This window comes from Paramormyrops kingsleyae, chromosome 1 (assembly GCF_048594095.1).
Source record: "Paramormyrops kingsleyae isolate MSU_618 chromosome 1, PKINGS_0.4, whole genome shotgun sequence".
In the NCBI taxonomy this organism is placed as follows: Eukaryota; Metazoa; Chordata; class Actinopteri; order Osteoglossiformes; family Mormyridae; genus Paramormyrops; species Paramormyrops kingsleyae.
The window spans coordinates 15,790,778-15,814,150 of record NC_132797.1 but is presented as its reverse complement, the minus strand read 5'-3'; the positions used below and the strand labels follow the sequence as shown (position 1 = coordinate 15,814,150).

Sequence of the window (23,373 nt, the reverse complement as noted above, 5' to 3'; positions counted from 1 at the left end):
AGACACTTAATTTCTGCATGCTGGCTTGTCACTTTGAATGCGCAGTCCTCTTAAAACTGTTAATTCTCCTTTTATTGAAATGAGGGAGTGTTTTTCCAAATAAATCCTTAGCAGACTGATGGATTTTACAGCCATCCTGTGGTCAGAACCTGCTGTGGTGGTGGGTGAAGTTTTTTTTTTATTGTGTGATTTCTGGACTCGCCACTGCTGAAATGCTGTAGGTTATATTTCGTCTCTGCATTGGGATGCAACCTACTGGAACTTGATAATGCAAATGAGTGATTTATATTTAGAAGTCTAGCACTGTCAGCTAGAGCAGCAACAGTAGACTAGTCAGATGTGGGAGAGGCTTAAGGCCACTTATTAATTTACTTGCCCTCACAATATCCTGAGATCCTTAGAATGGTCATTTCATGTTTCCTCTACTACAGTATTACACCATCTGTACTCTGTTATGTCAATTCATTGAGTTTGTTAGTCTTAACCAAAACACAATATGTAGCTGTGCTTGTGTTCAGGAAAGAAAAAATGTGTGTCTGCTAAGTCACCGCTGTGTCTGTTCAATTTTCACTGAAGCAAGCGACTGGGCAACAAAATGCCTGTATGTCATTTCTTTGGGGCTTGCAGGCACAGCCATATGAGCCGTGCGCACGTGGCCATCCATGGCGAGTGGTCTTTGAGCGGCTGTCTGTGGTGAGCGGTCTGGACACGACTCTCTGTGGTGAGGTCTGACTTTGTGCAGCAATCGGCTGCAGAAACACGGTTGCTCCATTGCCGCTGTCATCCAGAGCAGCATGCATACTGATCCCATTTACATGTCGGGGCATAGCCAATCTACGCTAACAGCAAGGCCCTTTATGGCCCCCGAGCCAGGCCTTTTTATGTCCAGATCGAAGCTGGGCTCCACCTGTTGCCTGACACTGTCCAGGACTGAAGCATGTTTGGTTTTTTACGGTCCAGTCATTACCATGACATGCATGGTGAAGCTTTTGCCGAAACCTTAAAATGGATCTAATCTGGCATAAAGCTGAAAAATGCCAGCGCTTGTGTCCAGAGTGGTGACATTGCTCTGATATGCTTTTCAAAAGGGGGGCAGTCTTGTGTTAGTTTACCATCTCTCCTTAAGGAGTCTGGTTATATGCTGCCCCCTGGGGTGCAGTTTGAAGGGAGTTTCTGGACATCTTTCAGTCTGTGTCTCCCCCCCCCGTTCTTTTGTGGTCTGTATACATAACAGTGGAGGAGCTGCCCTCCCTCTCCCACTCCGGCTGCTCCGTGTCCCGTGGCGCCCCTGAATCTATACTGCCAGGATAAAGTGGCAGCCCTGTGGGCAGGCGTGTGCGGGCACACGGGGCATCCTGCCTGTGGAGGCGTCCTGGCAGTGCGGCTCACTCGGGAGCCAACCATGAAGAAGCTGAAGTGGAGAAAAATGGTGTCTGAAAACTCAGGGCTTGCGAGGGTTTCATTTCGCTTTCTCCATTTCCCCTGGGGATGGAAGTGATCGCTTGCACGCTTATCTGTAATTACGTCGGTATTTTCCTCTTTTCCTGGGGAAGTGGGAGCGAGCACTTTTCCGGTGCAGCTAGGCTGCCTGATATGGCGGCGCTTCGTTGAGTCGCCCCGGGGGTTTGCGCCGGCACGCCTCCGCCAGCCCCCGGAATGTTTAGTCATTCCACGCAGGCTTGAGTGTCTGCCGTGCCCCCAAGGCTCAGCGTGCGACTCCCCCGCTGGGCCTGTCGCTTTTCTTTACCTGCCACAGGTCATGTGACATGGCATTGATACTGCGATCAGTCAAGAAACCTTGCTTCCCAGCAAAAGAGCAGCATATATATCCAGTTGCTGGGCGACCTGCAGAGGGCTGACAAATGATATGATTCAGGTCTTGACTGCGGTCTGTATTGTAAGATGTAGCCTATGCTTTACGAGGATACTTTCACCGTACCCTAAAAAGAGTATGTTTGGGGAATAGTGCTTATTGATGGCACTGGTTTTATTTAAGGTCTGTTTTCATCAGGGGAGAGTGGGGCTGATTCCTGACTTCTGTATCAGGAGTGACTTTCATGATAATTTCTTTTTTCAAGATCAGCTATCTTCATCTTTTCTGCGCCCCGCCTTCCCTGCTCTTTTCCGCAGACAAGGAGACTTAACTGCATGTTAAAGCAAGCCCTTGGAAGGGACCTGAGATGTATTAGAGGAACGCCGCCTTCCTGGAAAATCTCACATGATCTTACCAGTTCATTACAGTCATTGTGTGCATTAAAGACCTGCTCCATGTCTCCTGACAGCGCTGGAGGTCGATTGCACGCTGCATGATAGCTCCACATGTTTCCTCTCTCTTCAGGGAGATGGGGAGCTTGCTGATTAACATTGCTGTAGAACTGCAGCTTTAAAGAGTCTCGAAAGACTATCTGGATTTGTCCATGGGGACTGGCCTCTTTTGTTTGCGGAGATGTTGATTTTTGGAACCGGAGTGAGCACCTTCGGGACAGACTGCTGATTTGAGGGTGATGTCATAGGAGTGTCCTGACTGACACGTGAGTACAGGGTGGAGAATGAAGGGCCAGGGGTGGTGAGCAGCCGTCTGTCGCCAATGTACAATTATCGTATTACAGCTGAAATGAAGCATGTCGCGATTTTTAACTCTGAGTTTGAAGCAAGCCAGAGGAGGAAGGCTCATTAGCTCTCCTAATGGGCAGTGTGAGGAGTTCAGGCACATCTGCCTCGTTTCTGTGGGGACTGTCTTGCTTCATGAATTTCAGGAAGGAGCCTGGTTTTCTTTGATAATGGGGCCCAGCTGGGGGGGGGGGGGGGTTTCACTTTCGAATCCCCAAATGCTGTGACTTTCAGAACTGGTGGAGGACTTTTGCTAGGAAATGTTTTGGAGGCCAGATACGGGAAGGAGTGGCCTGTGAGTGGCTTACTGGGCTGCCCTGCAAATGTACTGAAAGTGCCGAAAATACTCATATTTCGAAATGAGCGATTTCCTGAATCAGCAGCCTTGAGTTTCTGTAAATTTCCAAAAAGCTGTTCTTTACTCGTAGTCCAGTTAGGTTACTCTCTTTCATTCATTTTTCTATACTTGGAACATTAATTGTTCCTTGTGTGATGTTTATTCTGTCCTAGTTGACTTTTCCTAATTTGAACCATTGTGGATTTCTTTTGTTTACTTCATAGTGTGTCCTTGTTCAGGCTAACACTGGTAGAGACTGGGAGGCCCCAGTGTGTTTGTTCCCCTGATCTGGGAGCTTTAAACCATTGGACCAAAAAAAAAAAACACAAAGCAGAAAGTCCATTGCATCATTCTTTTGGGCTCCACTGAACAAAATGCCAGTGGTTTTAGCCTGGAAACCTCATATGCAGACCCTTGAAAGCAAACGAGATTAAGGCATACTCATACTCTGCCTATGACAACAGTCTCTGTGAAACTGCTGAGTGGTATCAGAATAATCAGTTTTCCTGTCCTCATATAGAAGTTGTCAAAATTAGCTCTGGCCATTTTTTCCCGCAGTGTCCTTTTAATGGGCATTATAGAAATGATTTTTTTTTGTAGGGGTTAGGGTAATAACTCCTTTTAAGTGAACTTTAAAAAAAATATAGTGGAATGTATAGTCCAAGCTAGTTGGTGTCAGATTTCTTTTAATGCTTTGGTTTTTCTTTGGTACCAGTGCATGAAATTATTCGAAAGAATTCTCTTGAATTATTTAGTAGTTTAAAAAAAAAAAAAAAAGAAGGGAAAAAAAACCTCTGCTGCAAAGACCTGATGTCAGGATATAGTTGAAAGTGAAGTGTAACTAGAGGCAGAGTGATACTTCCTTACTCTTCTTATGACTGGTCCTCAGTATGATTGGCCGCGGCTGCAGGAAATCTGCTTTCTCTGTGCTGCACTTTTGGCTGTTTGGCTTCTGTAATTCCGTATGCAGCTCGTATTCCCGTAATCATTCGGGCCCCCTTACACTGATAAAACGTGGCGTTAATGACGGATTACATTTCTGAGTGATCATCTGTATCCCATGATGCTGCTGTTTTCTGCTGATTTGGTCCTCTGGACCCACTATGCTCTGGTCTGCTGGCTGTGTATAAGTGGGAAGGTTTGAGAAGCACAGAACCAAGGATATCAATCATTCGCTGCTGATCCTCGCACTAAACCTCAAAAACATGGACCCTTCATAGGGATATATGTGGAGGGGCCTACCACAGTGGTTTATGCCCCTGTCAGACTCGTGGATTGGAGGAGATCCATATGGAGGAGTGATGCCAGATTCCTGCAGAACAGTCTCAGACCCATGCTGACTCTGTGCCATCTTGTCTCCAGGCCGACCAGGCTGCTCTGTGTGGCCCGGCAGCCTGTGTAGTCACCAGAGAACATGTGACTTTATGGGGGCAGCATGCTCTTCCAGCATGTTCTTCCAGCCTCCTTCTACAAGACAGGAGACCTTTTATCTCTTGGCCTAAGGGTGCGCCCCGCTGGATGTGGTTTCCTGAGGCAGCAGAGCTTGGTCGTGAAGTTGAATTGACGCCCCAAATGTGACGACATCTCTATCATGCAGCGGGCGCCCGCCCCAGAATGTGCCGCAAGCCTGATAAGTGTGAACTGGCCAAGCGCTGAGCTCTGCTTGTTCTAGCTGGTTGTAAGCTGTCAGAAAAAGAAGCTTGGTGATGGAAAGTTGTGCTTGGTACTCGGTGCCTGATCGTGGGCAGAATAGCTCATTCTGACATGCTGGGCCCATGCCTTCATTAGCATAATACCCTCCAATGTGATATTTCATCCCCTATACTGCATCATATTGAGGCATAACAAGACTTAATCAGTCTTTAATGAACCACTCTGCTGATTTGAAGGCAACGCCTCGCATCCTCTACATAGAATACGGATGTGTTGATGATTTTAAACCTGAATATACCCCTGTATTTGCCTGAATGGATCTCGAAGTCCTCAAATGGCCGTATGTGTTCAGCATGGCACCTTAAGCACTGCTTCTGCAAGACGCTTCTGTGTGGTCTGGTGTCAGCGGCCTCCGATCAGCGGGTGTAGAGCGTGGGTGGGGTGGGGTGGGCTGGCGCCTCGTCGCTCTGGCATTCAGTGGAGCTCGCTGCATGCAAATGAACAAAAATTCATTGCCCTCGGGCGCTTAATGTAGAATTGAAATGCCGTTGTCTTGAAGGCTCATTAAGAACCAGTTGTATTTCTCTCCTTTCCTTCCATTTATTGTGCTGGCCAGCTCTGATTAGGAACGTCGACCTTGCTGACCATGAGCTGGTGACGATGCTGTTCTCCCCGATGAGCCACCACAGACACTGTTGCATGCTCTGGGACCTGGATGGTCGCGCCCACATCACAATCCCGATGTTTTTCTCTTGTGCGACTAGGGGAGGGGACGGTGCATCTCGCTGGCTTAGCACTGAGAAGAAATTTGGCCTGTCATTCAGGCCCAAGCATTCCCAAATTTAGTATAAAAGGTTAATTGTTTCGATGCTCTTTTTGTTGCCCAGTACTATTCTGGGCTCCTATTTTTAGACATCCAACACCCTTCATCTGCAGATGTGTTCATGAACAGACTTTGGGCTTTTGTTTACAAGCCGTTTCCTACATCCACTTCCTCAGAAATTACACCCAAGGAGAGAATGAGTGGAGTTCATAAAAAAAAAAAAAGGGGGTGATAATTATACATTTGGGTCTCTTATCTTCGCTGATGTGGTGCAGCTCACAGACACCCTCCTCAGCCCCCCAGCACCACCTGCTTGCGGGCATGTGATGGGGATTCTGGCTAATCACAGCCAACCACCTTTCCTGGCCACGCCCACACTGGGGCTTTTCCCTGAATGGCTGTCTCATCCCCTGATTATCATCCCCTACAGCCTTCCTCATCCTGATCTTGATACGTTTAAAGTGACGTCAAAATGATTTCCCCAGGAAATGCTGCATAAACTTGCACTTGCACAACTGGCTTCAGGTCCTCGTGACTCTATCCAGGAAAAGTATTTGCATGCATGGATGGCTGGATCTTTGAGACTGTCCATGTTTAAATTAGGAATGGGCCGATCCACATTTTTTCAGTTCCGATCTGATTCCGATACACAACTGCCGATACAGATTTCGATACAAGAGCTCTTTTTACTTTTGTCATACTTTTATATATATATTTTTTATTAGTGAATACAGATTAAAAAAATGTATGACAAAAAATATTTAATTAGGCTACTACACACATAACGTACTGTTCCACCTTGTTTGTACATCTTGTTTTAAGTGTTTATGAGGCATTTGCAGTTCAATATGAATATCTTCAAAGCAAGTACACACAAGTGGCGAATGCTTAAATTTTTTTGTCCAATTTTTCTCCCATTGGCGTCAGCTCAGTTACACTGTGTTGCGATGGCAGCCCCTCCTGTATCACAAGCTGCAGCGAGTTCGCAAAACAGTCCAGGTTAGCGACTCCCAAATCATCCATTGCTTTTTTTGTCTCACAGTTGCGTGCGCTTTAAGTGGGATTGTCCATTAAACGCTCTTCCTACCTCTCAAAACTTTATTTTACAAAGATTGCAAATCGCTGTGCTACTGGTCTCTGTTAAAAGCGTAAAATACTCCCAGATCGTCACGTCTTATCTTACGCTCCTTGTATTGCGAAGGGTACGCGCATGACGTCACAGCAGGCGGAAGTCACTGTACTCACACCCACTGAGTACCAAAAAAGATTAAGGGGCAGCGTTAGCGTTCGATTTGAATGCTGCAGAAAAACACATGTAAAATGGGAAAGAGCTGTCGTGCGATTGATTTTTAGAGATTGCCAAAAACGAAATAAGTTAAATCGGTCACGCATGGCCGATACTCGACCCGTCAAATAGGTCTGGATCGGCGCCGATACCGATCCGAATATCGGACCGGTGCATCTCTAGTTTAAATATACAGCATAGAGTTAATGTGTTGGTTCTTCAGGTATTGTGATTGGCCTGTTAAGTCTAAATTGCCCCCCCCCCCTCCCAGCAAGGGTTTTGTTGGTTAATCATGCTGTGTAGTCTGCACAGTAATGCTTTACAGAAATTTCAGTGAGTACTATGAGGTGTTGTTAAACCTATTCAGTCTAGTGCATGCTGTGTGGATGTTGCACTTGTTTTGAGTCTAAAACTAGTGGTGAGATCACATTGCGATATATGAAATTTCCAAGAGTAATAATGCAATATTTTATAAAAGAAAGGAGATGAAATTACCTGAAATATACTATACTATGCTATAGCCCAGTAGAACTTATCTACCAATAGTGTGTATGAAATAAGTTGATGGTGTTGCTGCGAGTTGTCAATAGCCACAAAGCAGTGCCGCCAAGTGCGATGTGATTATTACAGGTGCGTACATCGCCATGACGTTGCTGAAATGAGATCGCGCAGCCCTATCTAAAACTGTTTGATTTTTGTGCCTTCAGTGGGAAATAATATGCAACTGTACGCATCAACATGTGTCCTACCTGTAGATACCCTTCAAGCATCCAGACCTATTTGAGCTTCTCTGAACACAAGCAAAGACTTGTGTATTAATGGGAACCTGTCAATTTGTGTGTTTGTCTTTATCAAAGGACTCATCTCTGGAGCGCATCCTGTGTTTGCTCTTTCTTTCGACTTGAGGGAGCCTCGCCTGTGAGTTTTTGGGGCTGTTACTCGTATGGCTTTGCAGGACATAACCTCTGAGCTGGCCGGCCTCCCCGAGCAGATCATGCTGCTGTTTTTTTTTGAGCGTCAGTAAAGGATGCACAGCTCCTGCTGCAGGTTCTAACGTTTTGCTCTTTGTGTCTCCTGTCAAGGCATCGTGCAGCGTAGGTATTTTAGATAATCTCTGCCGTACCGGTGTTGGTGTTTTTAGAGGCATTTTTCGCGTTCTGATCTTATCGTGCCGGGAGTCTTGCGTGAATAATGCATGGCCGCGTGCGGCTGGCTCTCCGCACGGAGCTGCTCCGATCCTCGTATCGGCCGCAGGATCTGTCTTATCACCTGGAGCTGTTGAGGGTTGGCAGCACAGCCGGAGCCCGGAATCCCTGGGGGAGGGGGAGCGTCGTCGTCCTCGTCCTCATCTGGAGTGGCTCAACGAGCTGCTTAGGAAATCTGACTGCATGTGTAAACTGTACGTGCCATGCATACCCACAAGCTTAAGTTGTGTGCTGTGCCCATAATACAGAGATTGTCATATTGAGTTATATAATCTCTTAAGGCCTCCTGATTATCTCTGCGTGCAAATTTTTGTTGCTGATGAATTGATGATTCTCTTGTCTGTCTGGACTATCAGCCTTGTGGCCCAGGATATCAGCCTCCCTACCTTTTCCAAGGGACGCAGTTTGCTTCCCTCTTCGCCTGAACTTGGCAGCCATCCGTGTGCTTCCCTCTACATCCTCCAGTGGGACTTGCCTTGGATTTCCAGAGTTTTCCCCTCACGATTCTGAAATCCTGCAGTTTGTGTTTTACGCCTTGCAGGGTTGTTAGTGGGACAGCATGCTATCATTCCGTTGTGGTTTATCTTTCTGGTTAAACTATAATCGTGCTGTGGATAATTGTAATACACCAGGAAATTAAGTTTTTCTGTGTGTGTATGTGTGTTATGAATATTTTTACATTGTGAGGGCCAAATGTCCCCACAATGTGATAGAATGGCTGAAACTAGTGGTGCACTGATGTAGAAATCTTGATACGTGCTTGATACGTTACGTCGTCTAATATTACCGATAACCAGCTAACTTCTGAGCCACTTGTGCAGGCAGTGATGCGGGTGCGGGCGGTGAAACCTGCCAGGCCGGGGAGGGGTTGCACTGAAACATGCTGGTGCTGATTAGCAGCATGACGTTAGTTTATTATTATTTTTTTAATTCTCTGTGGAACATGAGAGATCTATGAGCCAGAATTATAAACATGTTGCTGGCCTGTGAATGAGCCAATGAATCCCTTGTCCTCCGCTATGGAAAATAGCTGATCGTCCCTTATAATCATCTTGATTATTTTACTAGTTGTCTTCAGCTCTGTTGCTGCTAACTTTTAATATTGACTCAAGTTTAAATATCAGCCAAGACTGACACATCGGACTGATGCTTAGATAATTTTTAACGATTGGCATCTAATACTGATATGATAACCAATATACATTGTGCATCTCTGCCTGAAATCAGTGTAAATTTGTAGTCTGTCAAATAAAATTCTTCCTGAAATTGGAATGTTTATATTTACTAAAGGCTAGTAATGGGATAAATTGAACGTGAAACTTCCTTGGGTGTTTGGAGCCCATGAAGGAGACACTTCCCTGGAGTCTGACTTGAGAGGGACTGTATAGAGATTTGGTGCTTAATACACAGGGAGCAATCCTGGGTTTCAGAAGCAGCAGGAGGCGAGTGGTACCATCTCAGATTAGTGGCATGTTTGAAAGGATATTTGTTCTCCAGGGAACGTAGAGCAGAGATTTTCCTGATCCACTGGCCTTGCACTCCAGAGAAAGCATTTAGCATGAACTGTTAATGTGTAAAATCCCACTTGAGATCTTATCCCTGCCAAAGTGTCACCTTTTTGATGCTGCTGTAATGTATGGTATCCAGTCTGCGCGTTGTCACGGCAGTGGAGATCCTGTCCTCCTCCACATTCTCAATTTAATGACAACTCTTTAGATGCATAGCATGCAGGCCTGTCCAGCTTGAACTGCACTTATTTCGTACACAGAGATGCACTGGGCTTTGATCTTTCATGTGCAGTGACAGTACACAGCCACATAGACTACAGCTGCCTACCCTTACTGCCCCAAGAGGTGTTTAACCTTTTTTTCGGTAATAGTCTGTTCCGCATCTTGGGTCATTTGGGCCTAATGTGTGTCTACCTTTTACTAAGTAACCCATTTAGACTTGGGATAAAAATACTTATTTCCTACCACATGGTGATTTGAGTGGAACAGTTTGGATCTGTAGTAGAATTGCTGTTTAGCTACTGTGCAGAACTGCAGCTGACCACTCACTACACATTAAAATGTCCAGAATAATTTTTCCTCTATTAATAGCAATGGCAGGTGATTTTTGGATTTGGGTTGTTACATTTATTATAGTAAGAGAATGATAGTGCAGTTATGCAGAGTTATAGCTTGTTGGTCAAAGAATGGCACTTTAATTTCGCTCATTATAACAGTTATCGTTTGTTTGCTACAACATGCAAAAACTGCGAAGAGCACTGACAGTCTATTTTTATTTAGTGCCTTTCCCCTAGCATGGTTCACCCAAAGTGCTTAAGCAAGAAACCAACAAATGTGGCGTAGTTTAGGGTAACTGATTAAATGAATAGTGAATAAAAGCCAGATGACACTGGAGGACAGGAAACAAACTCTCATAATATGATGCTGGAGGAGAAATCACTGGGGGTCCACAGTCCACTGGCTGCCAAAACCCCCCTGAGCACTAACAGACATGCCAGAGTGTGTGTGTGTGTGTGTGTGTGTGTGTGTGTGTGTGTGTGTGCGTGCATTGTGTAATTATGTGGGATTTCATTGTCATTTGTCTCTCATCCCACATTCATGTCGGCTTTTATCACCAATGCATGTTTTTTCCTCTGAAATATTCCACCTAATTTCTCAGAAATGAGGGATTGAGTGGGTTGCAGCCTCAAACTCGTCCTGCCTTTGCGCTCCCCCCTTTGCACTCTCACTGACTGCTCCCTGCCCTCTTTGCTTCTCTCCGGAAAGAGAAGTAGGAAGTCCTCGCCATTGATTTGCTCCCCCAGTGGCAGACATGAAAAATTGATAGGCAGCTGGCAGGGGGCGGAGGCAGGCCTATAGGTCACGTTGGCATTCCAGAGCGTGCCCCTCCCCAGGCGGTCGTAATGAGGTAACTGGCAGCCGAAGCCTCGTCCATCAGCCGCCACCCCCGGTGAGGTGGAACTCAGCTGTAAGTGGCCTGATTTTTGGACAGCCTTCTGGCCGTTTGTCCTGCTCTCCTGCATTGTCCACTGTACCTCCGACCAGAGTGAACAGGCATAAATTAAAAATCTCTGGGGATGTCGTTCCTCACTGCCGCTGTAAGGTTTTCTGCTGGCACGTGTTTGGCAGGTCGCTGCTCCCCCACCGCAGAGAGGTTTTCCCCACCCCAACGCTCCAGTACAGTGAATGATTGGTTATAAATTGTGGAATTGTTGAATGGTCGGTGGGGGCTGGCTTGGTGTTACGGCACCATGCACCCCGGTGTTTCCCTGTATGATCTGCACAGTGCCGTGCGAGACGCTGCGGGTGTCATATTGCATAATGACGCCTTAATCGAGAGCCTGGCTCTGGTCGGATGGCACCTGTAGCCGAGCGTCTCTCTCTCTCCCTGCAGCCTGGCCTCCTGATCGCCTCATTGCCAAGCCCTGAGGCCGGTGCCATACCAGCAGGCCCCCATGCACCAGCGGTCCCCTCATTTCCTCTCCTGCCGCCAAGCCTCTCCATGGTCATGGCCATTTGTGACAGGATCTCTGGATCCTGCTCTTGCACCTGGGGGTCAGGCCCCCGGGCCGCCAGAGGCTCAGCTGCCTGCCGGGTCGCCGTTAAGGGGGCCATGTTGGGCTGCTTCGCAGAGTGGGAGAGGGTTAATAGCTCCAGATGGTGTTGGGGGGGGGGGGGGGGGTACAGGAGGCCCCGTGCTACTTGGCTCTGGTGGACTTCCTGACAGCGGGACTGTTCTGATCAGGGCTGCCATCGAGCCCCTCCCACTGCCCCCACCCCCCCCCCCCAAGCTGCTGCTGTTACTGCTGCATAATTGGTACTTCCAAAATGGGAGGGGTGCAAGTTTTGAATGTCTGAATGGCACTGAAACGGACTGTAGCTTATTGGAAATAATCATTAAATCATCAATGTTTGTTTGCCTGAACATGCAGTAAATGCATTTGGCCCTGAGGGGTGCTGCTTTTCTACCACACAGGGTGTTTACCAAGGGCAATAATGGCAGGTTGTGGTGGGTGACAGGGAATTGTGGGTTAGTTAGTGCAGTAATGCTTTCGGTTATTCTGTAGGGTCCTTTATTGCGTAAGACTTCCAGAAATGATGATTGTGGTTGATGTGGACTGTCTGGGGCCCCCCGAGGACCGAATGGGAAACACTGCTGTGGTGTTCTCTCATACCAAAATCCCCTTGAGCTTTATGCTTCTGTATTAAGCTCATCGTTTTCGCCAGTGAGTTCTAAAGCTATCGATAAGTCAGTTGATCAGTTCATCCAATTTTGAGGAAGCTTTCAAATCATTTCACGATTTATTGTCATTTTCCCGAAGGAAATGAAGGGAGAGGAGGATTTGAAGAAAGCCATGCATGAGACTGAGGCTCTTAAACATCATGATTTCCCTGTTTCCATTTGAATAAACAGTAAAACCATATGCATCTCAGGGAAAGCTCGACGTGGATGTAAAACCAGTATAATTAGTTTCTTTCAAGCAAATTGATATAATTTGTGTTCGGCATAAGTATGTCGTTGGTCTTTTTCATATCTAGTATACTAACTACATTTGACTTAAGTCTGGCACACTGATCACTGTACACAATCTGGGCATGAGTGCCCCCTCCTGTTTTTCACCAGTCCCGGGGGGGGGGGAGGTATGAAAACTCTTAGTGACCTGACTCACCATCTTGGGGTTATAAAACTGCGTTTAGCCACGATAAACAAAGAAAACCGGATGATCCTGTATTGGTAATGGTTGCTTTTGTCAGAAGGGATACGCCATACAAAATTGATGGCAGCAGTGAGTGCCTAACATGGAAGCTGAAACTGCATGCTCACGAAGGACCTGGCACTCTCCAGGATTGAGTATTGATTCAGCCTTGCCTAAAGAGAAAATGTATAGATAATGCTTCAGTGTTCGGATTTGGCAGTGCTGGTTTTCGACTTGCTGATAAGCATCGCAGTGCATTTCTGACTTTATAAAGGGTAATCACTGTGCATGGTCTCTTGTCATCTGTTGTGCCAAAACTTGTGCCCCGTTTCCCTTGTGTCAACACCCCAGCCCCAGGTGAGTGCGGGTGTACTGTTCAGTTTGGATTCATAATGAAAGCGTATCCTGATTAGCCAGGCGTTGCGTGATAGACTAGTATTTTCGGTCCCGCTGTGTCACCATTCACACCTGTAGATTCCAGCTAAACCTGTGAAGCGACACGTTCCTTTGCCATGAGGTTACTTCTTGCTCCCCTCGGTAGGTTTTTAAAAGCATTATTTAATTCGGTGCTCGCATCCAGGGCCTACAGGTTGATGGTGCGCAGCTGAACATTGTTTGTGGCTTGTCAGGAAGCCCATTTGACTTTTTAGCCTTGCAGAATATCTGCATGCATAAGTTTTACAAACAGTTGCTTTAGCATGCTCTGCTATCTTGTCCTTCAATCCCTAAAGTGAGTAATGAATTTAACCAGCACTTAAAAGGTGATGATTATTGGACCAGTTTGCAGAGCAGGCCAGCTGGTTGAGTTTGCAGTATGACTGCCATTTCAGGCCCCTGCATCTTTGCCCTTTTTGCCTCAAAAGGCTGCCCCCCCCCCTCCCCCCTCGCTGATGCTGTGTGCTTTCTGCCATGTCCTCCCTTAGGCTCTGTTATGGGTGCCCCAAAGCTCTGCTCCAAGCCCTTCATCCAAGCCACATGGCATGAAAACCCGATAGAACCAGCTCGGGATTTTTTGCAGAGCTCAGCGGTTCTTCCCCAGGGTCAGATGATTCTTACGGGCCCCATGTTGGCGGGTCCAGTGGAACATTAGCCCTGCACTCCTCTCCTATGCTGGTGAACCAGAGCTCCCTGGAGATCCCATTCCCGTCCGTACTGGCTTTGGGTCTCCAGTAGAGCCATGACTTGCTGTTTTGCTGGTGAGAAAGCACATTTCTGGTGGTGTCTTCCGGATGTGATGCTGTTCTGTGCTCATAACAATACCCATGCATAACATTCAGCTCTTGCGAATGAGATATGCCCTAGTCCCCAGATTCAGTGTGGTTTGGCCATTGTTTTTAGTGGAACATGGCAGAAATGTCTGAAGATGAAGTTCATGAGTCAGACTATAAGGTTTCAATATCGTGTTCATTTTCATTTGCATTGTGGCAGAATGTAGGGAAGCCGCTCCGGGGCAGGTCTGAGCCCCCCCTCCCATCAGCAGCATGGCCTGCTTGCTCAGTGCCTCGTCTTTCTCTAGTGTGCCAGCTTTGTATGTCCCAGTTTTTCAGTCCAGCGTCAGCTTTTTATTTTTTCAAGGTTTCCAGACCCGGTTTTTGGAGGCTTCTGGCCAATCAAATTTCTCTGCTAGCGCAAATCAATGGTTTCTTAGGGATTAGAGAAGGCTTTTTCAGTCTGAGGGCACGTCCACACTAATACATTTTTGTTTAGTGATGCAAATTTTTTTTTCAGATTTAGCCTTCCGTGCACGCTACCGTGGATCTTTTTCCCAGAAGCCCTGTCTACATTTATGAGCATCTGCACTAATGTGTTTACAGAAAGATTAATTGTCAAACATTTTGTTACGTCTACATCAATGAGCTCTGATTGGTTCGTACTTAGCTCGTGACCCTTTCCTGACTAGCTCTCTTCATTTAGATGTAGTTTCCTAATTGTTTATTCTTCATGGAAAAGAACAATGCTTTTCATTTGTTTTCATGAAAGTGAGCCACATTTTGAACTTTTGCTACCTGGCATATGTTGTTTTGCTTACTTGTATGCAGCTAAATCGTATTTTGTGTACATTGTATCCTGTTTACAACTATTGTAAAGCTCAAAATGACACTGTGCCTGAGCCAAGTTTAAGTGCAGCTCTAGCTTATGATAGACATCCAGCCATCGAACATTAGGATGCACTGAAAGGAAGAGTGAGATGTGTAGTGACTAAATTTCTAGGTCCCTGTGTTGCTGTGATGGTTGCTTTTATGTACAGCTCTGTTTGTGACACTACAGTAGTGTGATATTTCGCTTTTGCTAAATAAAATCTGTGCATTTGCTTTAATCTCACACACAACAATGTGTTTAATCAACAGTCAATCGTTTATAAAAAAACAGAACTTTACTACTAATCAGGTCAAAATAAATGATTCAGAATATGTACTTTGCCACTTCTAGACCTATAAAAAATCCATCCATCTATTTTCCAAATGCTTATCCTTCTGGGTCGCGGGGGGTCCGGAGCCCTGAGGCGGGATCCACACCCAGGATGGGGGGCCAGCCCATCGCAGGGCACACTCGCACACCACTCACTCACACATGCACACCTATGGGCAATTTAGTAACTCGAAAGACATGCTGAGGCTAATTGGACCGTGGGGGGAAACCAGAGTACCTGGAGGAAACCCCACGACGACATGGGGAGAACATACAAACTCCACACACGTAACCTAGGCGGAGACTCAAACCCTGGTCCCAGAGGTGTGAGGCAACAGTGCTAACCACTGCACCACAAAAAATATGCCAATGACATGCACTCGAACTACAACTAACAAATAAAATATAAAGTACGCCACTTCTAAAAATATATTGTAAAAAGCTTTGGTTAAATGTGCAAATGAAGAATGTCAAATACAGTGGTACCTCACTTCTCAGACTCATTAGAACTCAAATTTCTTAGAAGTCGAACCAACCAGTTCGGGAAAAAAATTACCTAGAACTCAATTTGAATCTCAGAAGTCAAACCGTGAATGCCGACCTAAAAGAACTTGTACATGCGGGGAAATGAGTCACGTGGCACATCTCTCAGCAGAAACATAGGGTAACGCTTCAGTCTCAGCCTTGCATTCACTGTGATAGCATTGTGCATGTTTACACAAGCTGAATACATATATTTAGACAGTAAAAATACATTTAGACAATGATAGACAGTAACACTAATTATTATTATTATAAAATGCATTTAAAAATAGATTTCTTATTAATTATTTTAATATTAATAATAAACCATTAATACATTTAATTATATTAATATTGTCGTGCCGAGCAGGGACGGAACGGAGACAAAGACGCAGACGTCAGGGTATTGGGGAATACGGGGTTTAATTACGGGTAAGGCAGAAAAAACGCAGACGGGCAATACAATGACCGGGCTGGGGAAACAAACTGAAACGCGGACGAAATACAGAGGACTAATGACAACAACCAGAAACAGCTGATCACACGGGGATTCTACACGGGGTTAACGAGGGGGCGTGGCACACGGAAGGAGTGGACGATCGGGGCAGGACACATTGTTTTTTTTTTTTTAACTTTACACATTGTTTGGATACATTTATTTTCTTACTTTACAAATGACTGTTTTGATAAATGTGCTTAGATTTGTTTAGTACAGTATATGCTCTTCTTGTTTTATCCGGTTCATTTTGTGTTAAAATGCTTAAAAAAAAAAACATATTTAGATGTATTTTTTTGGGGCCAGGAACCAATTAATTGGTTTTCCATTATTTCTTATGGGGAAAATTCGATCACAACTCGAACTTTTTTTGGATTCGATCCGGAGTTCTGAACAAATTAAATTCGAGTTCTGAGGTACCACTGTATATACATTAACAACCACTCTTATGCAATATATACAATTGCACAAATGCTAAAGCTAATTATTTGTGTTGTCATAAGCTACGTCATTTGCCTTTTACACGGAGCAGTGTGAACGCAGAAGTTTTTTTCTATTTTCTTTTCCGATGCTACTGATAAGATCTGCATCCACACTACCTTTTTCTTTCGGAAACTCGCGGGAAAAAAAATTGTAATCATTACTGTAGTTGTAGCCTGAATGTAACGGTTCACTGTAGCAGTGTGATGCCCGTAGATTTGGTTTCACTCCTTGTTTCGGGGGGGGATCGCTTTGACATTGCTGTCCATTTTCCTTGGCTTGAGTGCTAATGAGCCTGAAATCCGTGTGTGCCTCATTGAGCTGCGCTGGATCTTCAGCATCATAAAAGCTCTGTTTTTGCTGCCTATAACCTTCCCTTTCGAGTCTGAAGTGTGATTAAATACTTTCTTTAGCATTTGTCTAAAGTGGCTTGAATTATAAACCTGATCTATTTTTACTTTCATTTCCCTGAAGTAGTGTTATAAAGTATCGATTATTATTATAGTTGAAGAATCTGGAAGCAAGCTGGCTCTGGTCCCTCAGCCTCTCATTTCAAAGCTAAACAGCCAGATAAGTGACTGAAATTACCGGAAATACGATACACTGAGAGGGTCTAGGCGAGTCTTAGATTCCTGAGGTGCTTCCCTTTCAGGGTTGCCGTTTACTTCCTCGTACGATCTAATGTTCCTACCCCCCTCCCGGCCACACTGAGTATGCTTGCGTGGTTTCCTGCCCTCTTACCCGGTGGTCCTGGGACCCTGGTGTTCAGCACGGTGGGTGCTTGTTCCGTTCTCTGCATACTCCTCCGAGACAGAAACCCCTGAGGTCAGAGCTCACGGTGCTTAACTTGTCCTGATGACAGCGTGGGGCTCCCAGCTAGGGCACTCTGGCTCGCCCGTTCACCTTCACTGTCCACACCGTCTTATCACCCCCTCTCTCATCAGCAATGTTCTGTATCTGCCCACAGTAGCCACTGAGCATGAGAAGATAACAACAACATTTTCTTGGCTGGTATAGTTAGGGGACTAATGGTGATTATCACCCATATGGGTCAATGACACGCTGTTCCCTGTCACGCTTTCGCTGTACACGGTTTGCCACTGCTCTTTTGGTGGCTCCACACAGTTATCTTGCTAGGGTCTGATTGTATAGCAGCTGTGTGTGCAGCGTTTTCCCCACGTCAGGCCTCGGCACTGAGCTCACTCAAGCGGGCAGTACCATAATGACTCGTTTGTACCAAACCCAGCCTGGGACAGGGCTGGAGGCCTGGGAACAAAAAAGCTTCAGCTGTCACCCAGGGAGCCTTTTCGGCGGGCAGCGGCTCCCACGAGGTGCTCATACACACGCCATCCATAAGAGGCCCTTTTTGGTTAATAGTGATTGTTTAATTTAGAGGTGGGTCCTTTTTGCCATTCTTCAGTCCAGCTGAACCCTAGAGCTCCAGGTTTTGCGCAACTGCAGCCTGGTGATTGGAGAAACCAGGCTTCTATTTTTCAGTTGTAGATGAAGAGCAACATGCCAGCCCCTAGGCCTCTATCTGTAAGAGGTTCCTGATGTGAGAACCTGCACTGCTGCCCCTCAGCTGCACGGCTGCTGTATTTTTGGCAACTTTCCGGGTGTCTTCGATTTTATACGAAGACACACTCGGAACAGGAAGGGCGGGGCCCACGCCTGCAGCATCCTGTGAGAGAACGCCCTCCGGTTTGTGTACTGAGGGCCGCAGAGTGTAGCAGAAGCGAAGCGTGCAGTTGGCGCGCGGCTGTGTGATCCGGCATGCAACCTCGGTATGTTTTACCGATCAGCTGACTGAACGTGGCGTGGGAGTGTCCCGAGCGACGGGAAGGTTTCTCACCGTGAAGCAGCAGGGGCTGAGCACACAGCCGTGTAACGTCTCAGGGTCCCTGCCAACTTTCTGCTGGAAGGGACGTCGCGTGGAACAGGTCAGTGTTCCACAGAACCTATCCTAATGGGCTATTATATATGGTATTTTGGGGTTCATTTGACTCGTGCAGCAATCTGTGTGTCATTTGCAGTAATTTTCTTTTTCTATGTAGCTGTACATGCTCAGCCGGTTGGGCCAGAAGGCTTTATGTACGGACTCGGTGCGTTGAGATGCACCCATTGTATCGGCCAGCCGATATAGCAACAATCGGCCATCAGCCGATGGTTAAAAATGAGCCGATATTTACTGCTGATAATTTCCCTTTAATTTGTTGACCCTATTGATTTGCACGCCCGTGTACTAAACAGAATAATGTCTGCTGTGTGGAATAGTTTTGATGTTTATTAAAAGTGCGTTTTGCAAACAATGCTCTGCTAAAATTTCACAAGCAGGATCTTCTAATAAACATGTCAACACCTCAAATTTGATTGCTCACCTTAAGGCGAGACAGTGAATGGCATGAAAAGTTTCTGGGAAAAACAAATCCATTCCAGTAAAGAAGGCTGCAGTACTGCTGAATAAAGGTAGCCCGTCAATCACACGATCGTTTGATAGCAAAGGAAAATTCAGTACAGAAGCGTGAAATCAAAAAATATTTTGAAAGCTGCTACCATTTTTTTCCCAGCCTTTCACTGTTATGTTTAAATATTACATAACAGTTGTATGTTGTATGTTAGTAATTTTCTTACCAAGACATAAATACTTTTCGTATTTTTGGAATGTAATTTTTATTTTTTAATTTATTTGGGTGGAGTGTCCCTTTTAAACTTATTTAAGCAGAACCTCCCAAACTGTTTTGAAAACTGACAGACTATCTGCTATCGGTATCAGCCAGAAATTTCCTTATCGGTGCATCACTAGTTTAAAGTAACGTATTTGCAGGTTGCATCTGATAAGCAGAATGTGAGCTGCTCTCCCGTCTGTCTGACTGGCAGGGCTGTCATTGGATACATGGGTCTCGCTGTTCACACCCGTCTGGCTGCCTCCCGCGCCCCGTGACGTCGGCCTGCCTCTCGCTCTGTCCCCTTCCCACGCGCTCGCCTTGGTGCCGTCCTTCGGGAGGGTCGCTTTTCTGTTTCCGGTGTTTCCCCTCCTGCTTGTCAGTCGAATGATATCTGGCTGTAAATAACCTGCCGTGTTTCTCTCCCCCCACCAACCCAACAATGGCAGGAAAACCCCCTCTGTGAGAGGCATGGTGTCCCATGGCAGGGTCGGCCCCAGGGGGGCGTTGCCGCTGGATTTAGGCTAGTTCGCCCCAATGCTGTCACTGTTTTGCTTGTAGGAGGTCACCTTCTGGTAATCACTGATAGTTTCTATGCTAAGAACAGTGATGAAAGAACGTAAATAAAAAAATTCTCTCTGGCCTGACCTGAGGTGGCACTCACCTGATGTGTCAGTCAGTCAGTACGTTTACATGCACACTAAGAAAATTAAATTGTTGTGTTAGTCCGACTAAAACCGGACCTTTAAAGTACAGTGGTACCTCAGTTCTCGAACTCATTGGAACTCGAATTTCTTAAAAGTCGAACCAATCAGTTCGAAAAAAAGTTACCTAGAGCTTGATCTGAATCTCAGAAGTCAAACCGTGAACGCCGACCTAAGATTACTTGTACTCGCGGGGAAATGAGTCACGCAGCACGTCTCTCAGCAGAAACAAAGGGTAAAGCTTCAGTCTCAGCCTTGCATTCGCCATGATAGCACCGTGCATGTTTACACTAAATGAATACATATATTTAGACAGTAAAATACATTTAGACAATGATAGGCAGTAACAGTAATTTTTATTATATAATAAAATTAATTTTAAAATAAAGATTTCTTGTTCATTATTTTCATATTAATCATAAACCATTACGTTTAATTATAATAATATTGTTGGGCCGAGCGGAGACGAAACAGAGACAAAGGCGCAGATGTCAGGGTATCGGGGAATACGGGGTTTAATTACAGGTAAGGCAGGCAAAACGCAGACGGACAATACAATGACCGGACTGGGGAAACAAACTGAGCGCTGGTGTAAATGAATCCTGAGCCATGGGTGGCATTGGTGTACCATTATCCACCAGAGTTGGTGATCTCTCCTTTAAGAGGTTCTGTTTGGTCCACCTTTGTGCTCCAGTGTATGCCTGTCTAATGTAGCCTGACTGAATACTGGGGTCACAAAGACCATATCAATGCTTATTTGTTCTATGCTTTTTTACACTATATCTTTTTACTGCTGGTTATGTTTATTGCTCACATCCTGCCATGTTTGTCTCCATACAGGCTGATTCCGGAAGCTCTGCACGATGCGTGAATACAAGTTAGTCGTCCTCGGTTCAGGAGGTGTCGGCAAATCAGCTTTGGTAAGTCTGCCTAACCACTTCTCTACAGCCCCTTAGCTTGGGACAGGTTAGCGATATGCCCCCTGCTGTATGACCCTGGCAGCACTGCACCTACAGCAGAAGGTTGGAGTGTTTAGCGCCGTGTGGCTTTTTTTGTTCGGCTTCAAGCCCTCTGGGGCAGCTGGTCTGGGAGAATCCGCCTCTAGCGCGTGACAGCATTGTCAGGCTCGTGCTGCCCCCAGAGTGTCCTCCATGCTGCCCTGGGGCACCATGTCCCCACTCTATACTCATGTCTGCTCAGCATAAAGAGGTCTCTGCGCTGTCACTTTAACAAACATGGCTGCTGCCGCCCCTTACGAGCCACATTCACGGACCGCAGCTCACGATGGCCTGCCGGCTTTCCCTGGACAGATTTATTGCCAATTTATAGGAATGACTCTATTGGACGTTTCATAAAGCCTACCAATGGGATAGTGTGGTTTCTGTTGGTGGGTGGTGCTTCTGTGTGCAGCAGAGTGAGGACATGCAGGGATGTCCTGGTCAAAGAGGCCATCTTTGCGGAGGCTCTGCTTAGCGCCCATTAGCTCTGTGCCCCGACGGGGTTGCATGTGTTTTGGTCTGAGGTGTCGGCCTCTCAGCCACGTAGTCGTTTAATACCCAGGGATAACAAACTGGTAGGTGGGGTCTCTCAATGCACAGAGCCTTGTTTTCTGTGCTCGAGGGGGTGGAGCCATTGCAGACTGAATGGTTGTAGTGAGGTCCCCCCCCCCAATGAGTTGCTCAGTAACAGAGCGATCCTCACAGAGCACGAGGTCGCGAATGTGGCAGGTAGTTCACTACACAGCTTCACCTTCAGCCTGTGAGCTGCTCTCGTCCTATAGCTCTGGCTCCAGTTAATTAGCAGCAGCTGCCTGCAGTGCATAATGGGGAAGCAGAGCTGGGTGCCCTGCATGTATGGCGTCCCGCTGAGGGCTTGTTGTCCCGCTCTGGCCGACAGCCATAGAGGCGTGAAGCTTTAGTTAGTGAGTGTGAACTGCCCCAAGCCGCATGGTTAGCTTTTTGAGGTTGGGGCTTGCTAGGTTTTGGTGACCTAGGTTTCGTCTCCCTGGTGATTTTTGTTTGGTTGGTCCTTGTGTGTCATGCCTAGAAGTGGCAAGTATGTCCAAAGAGCAACACTAATTGGTAGTTATTACTGCAGAACTTTACGGGATTCTGTACGGTTCAGTCCTGGCCACACCAGTGATGAAAGTCAAGTGTGAGTATCTGCAGTTTGCTTGTATATGCATGAAAATGCACTACTCTTCACGACTATAAACCTCAGCTACTAATCTGTGATATTACACGGGTTTTCCGGACGGAACTAGTAAATTAAATAAAAATGCCGGGAAATTAATTTTCGGTGAATATTATTCTCGGCAATGTTTTCCTGCCACCCTGAAGGGGCTTAATATGAATGATATGATAGTCATAGTACAGACATTGCTGCTAAAATGATAAAATGGTGATCCAGTAAAAGCTCATTTGCATTTTAAGAGGCTGGTGCTTTTCTCCCTGGTCTATGTGAGGAGTTTCACATGTTTGTTGTGTACTCAGTGATGGAAATACTTACTCTTCATTTATGAGTGATTGCCACTATTTGACTCGTGTGTGTGTGTGTGTGTGTGTGTGTGTGTGTGTGTGTGTGTGTGTGTGTGTGTGTGTGTGTGTGTGTGTGTGTGTGTGTGTGTGTGTGACCAGCCTGACTTGAAACTCCAGCCCTCTCGGTGACTGTGCCTCTGGAGGCAGGGGGAAATCAGCAGCATTAATAGTTGGTGGAAAAGGTAATTATCTGTTTAAATGATGCATCCCCACCCCCACTTCTTCAGTCAGGAACTTGGCTTTCCTAAGCAGAGACGTCAGCGCCAAGTGGCTTCAACAACTGAAGTCATAAATTGGAAGTGAGCTGTACTGGGGTTGGAAACATACCATAGTTTCTGTAATTAAATTGATTTGTTTTAATTGCCTAATGTGACTTTGAGGATTAAAACGCTGATTCGCGATTGGAGGGCGGGGCGGCTTGGATGGTGAAATGGGACTCATGAGCGTGTGCTCCATAAAGGATGGCGTTTCCCCGCTTGGGAACGCGGCCCGGAGAACACATCCAGCGGCGGTGGGTTAACAGAATGCTCACTATGGGAATCAGGGGCCAGAAAGGGTGAAGAATCGCAGATCTCCAATATCTAATAACCCTGAGTGAACGTTCAGCTGTGTTCTCGCGAACAGCCTGTTCTTTATGTGCCTTAAGCCCAGAACCGGCCGGCAGCTTCAGCAGCCATGCGGATCTCGCCTCCCGTTGCGTCCTGGAGGTTTGCGTTTTCAGCCTTTTTGCACCTTTCTGCTGGCGCAGCCCCAGAAGCCACCCTTCTGAGTTTTGTTTCTACTCTCCTCTAGGCAAGTGACACAGAAATTGCCCAGGCTTGTCTATGAAGATGCAGGGGGATGAAGCACGCGTTTTGGCTCTTAATCAAACCACAGCTCATTTGCTTGCTTGAGGTGCAGTTCTGCTCCCTGGCCAGCAGGGGGGTCGATCAGGAGCTCCTGGG

The 23,373-nt window shown here is 46.3% G+C and overlaps 1 protein-coding gene across 3 annotated transcripts in view; it reads left to right on the top strand.

Moving 5' to 3' along the window:
- Positions 1-23,373, top strand: part of LOC111851234 (ras-related protein Rap-1b) — a 38,485-nt gene that overhangs the window by 3,249 nt on the left and 11,863 nt on the right. The window contains exons 1-2 of one of the 3 annotated variants that reach the window (XM_023825971.2): positions 2,352-2,531; positions 20,733-20,812. In XM_023825971.2, coding sequence (XP_023681739.1) covers positions 20,756-20,812 — 57 coding nt within the window. In that variant the 5' untranslated portion in view covers positions 2,352-2,531; positions 20,733-20,755. Of the gene's footprint in view, positions 1-2,351; positions 2,532-18,241; positions 18,466-20,732; positions 20,813-23,373 lie in introns of those variants that run through there. The other 2 variants (XM_023825962.2, XM_023825953.2) reach the window with 2 other exon arrangements.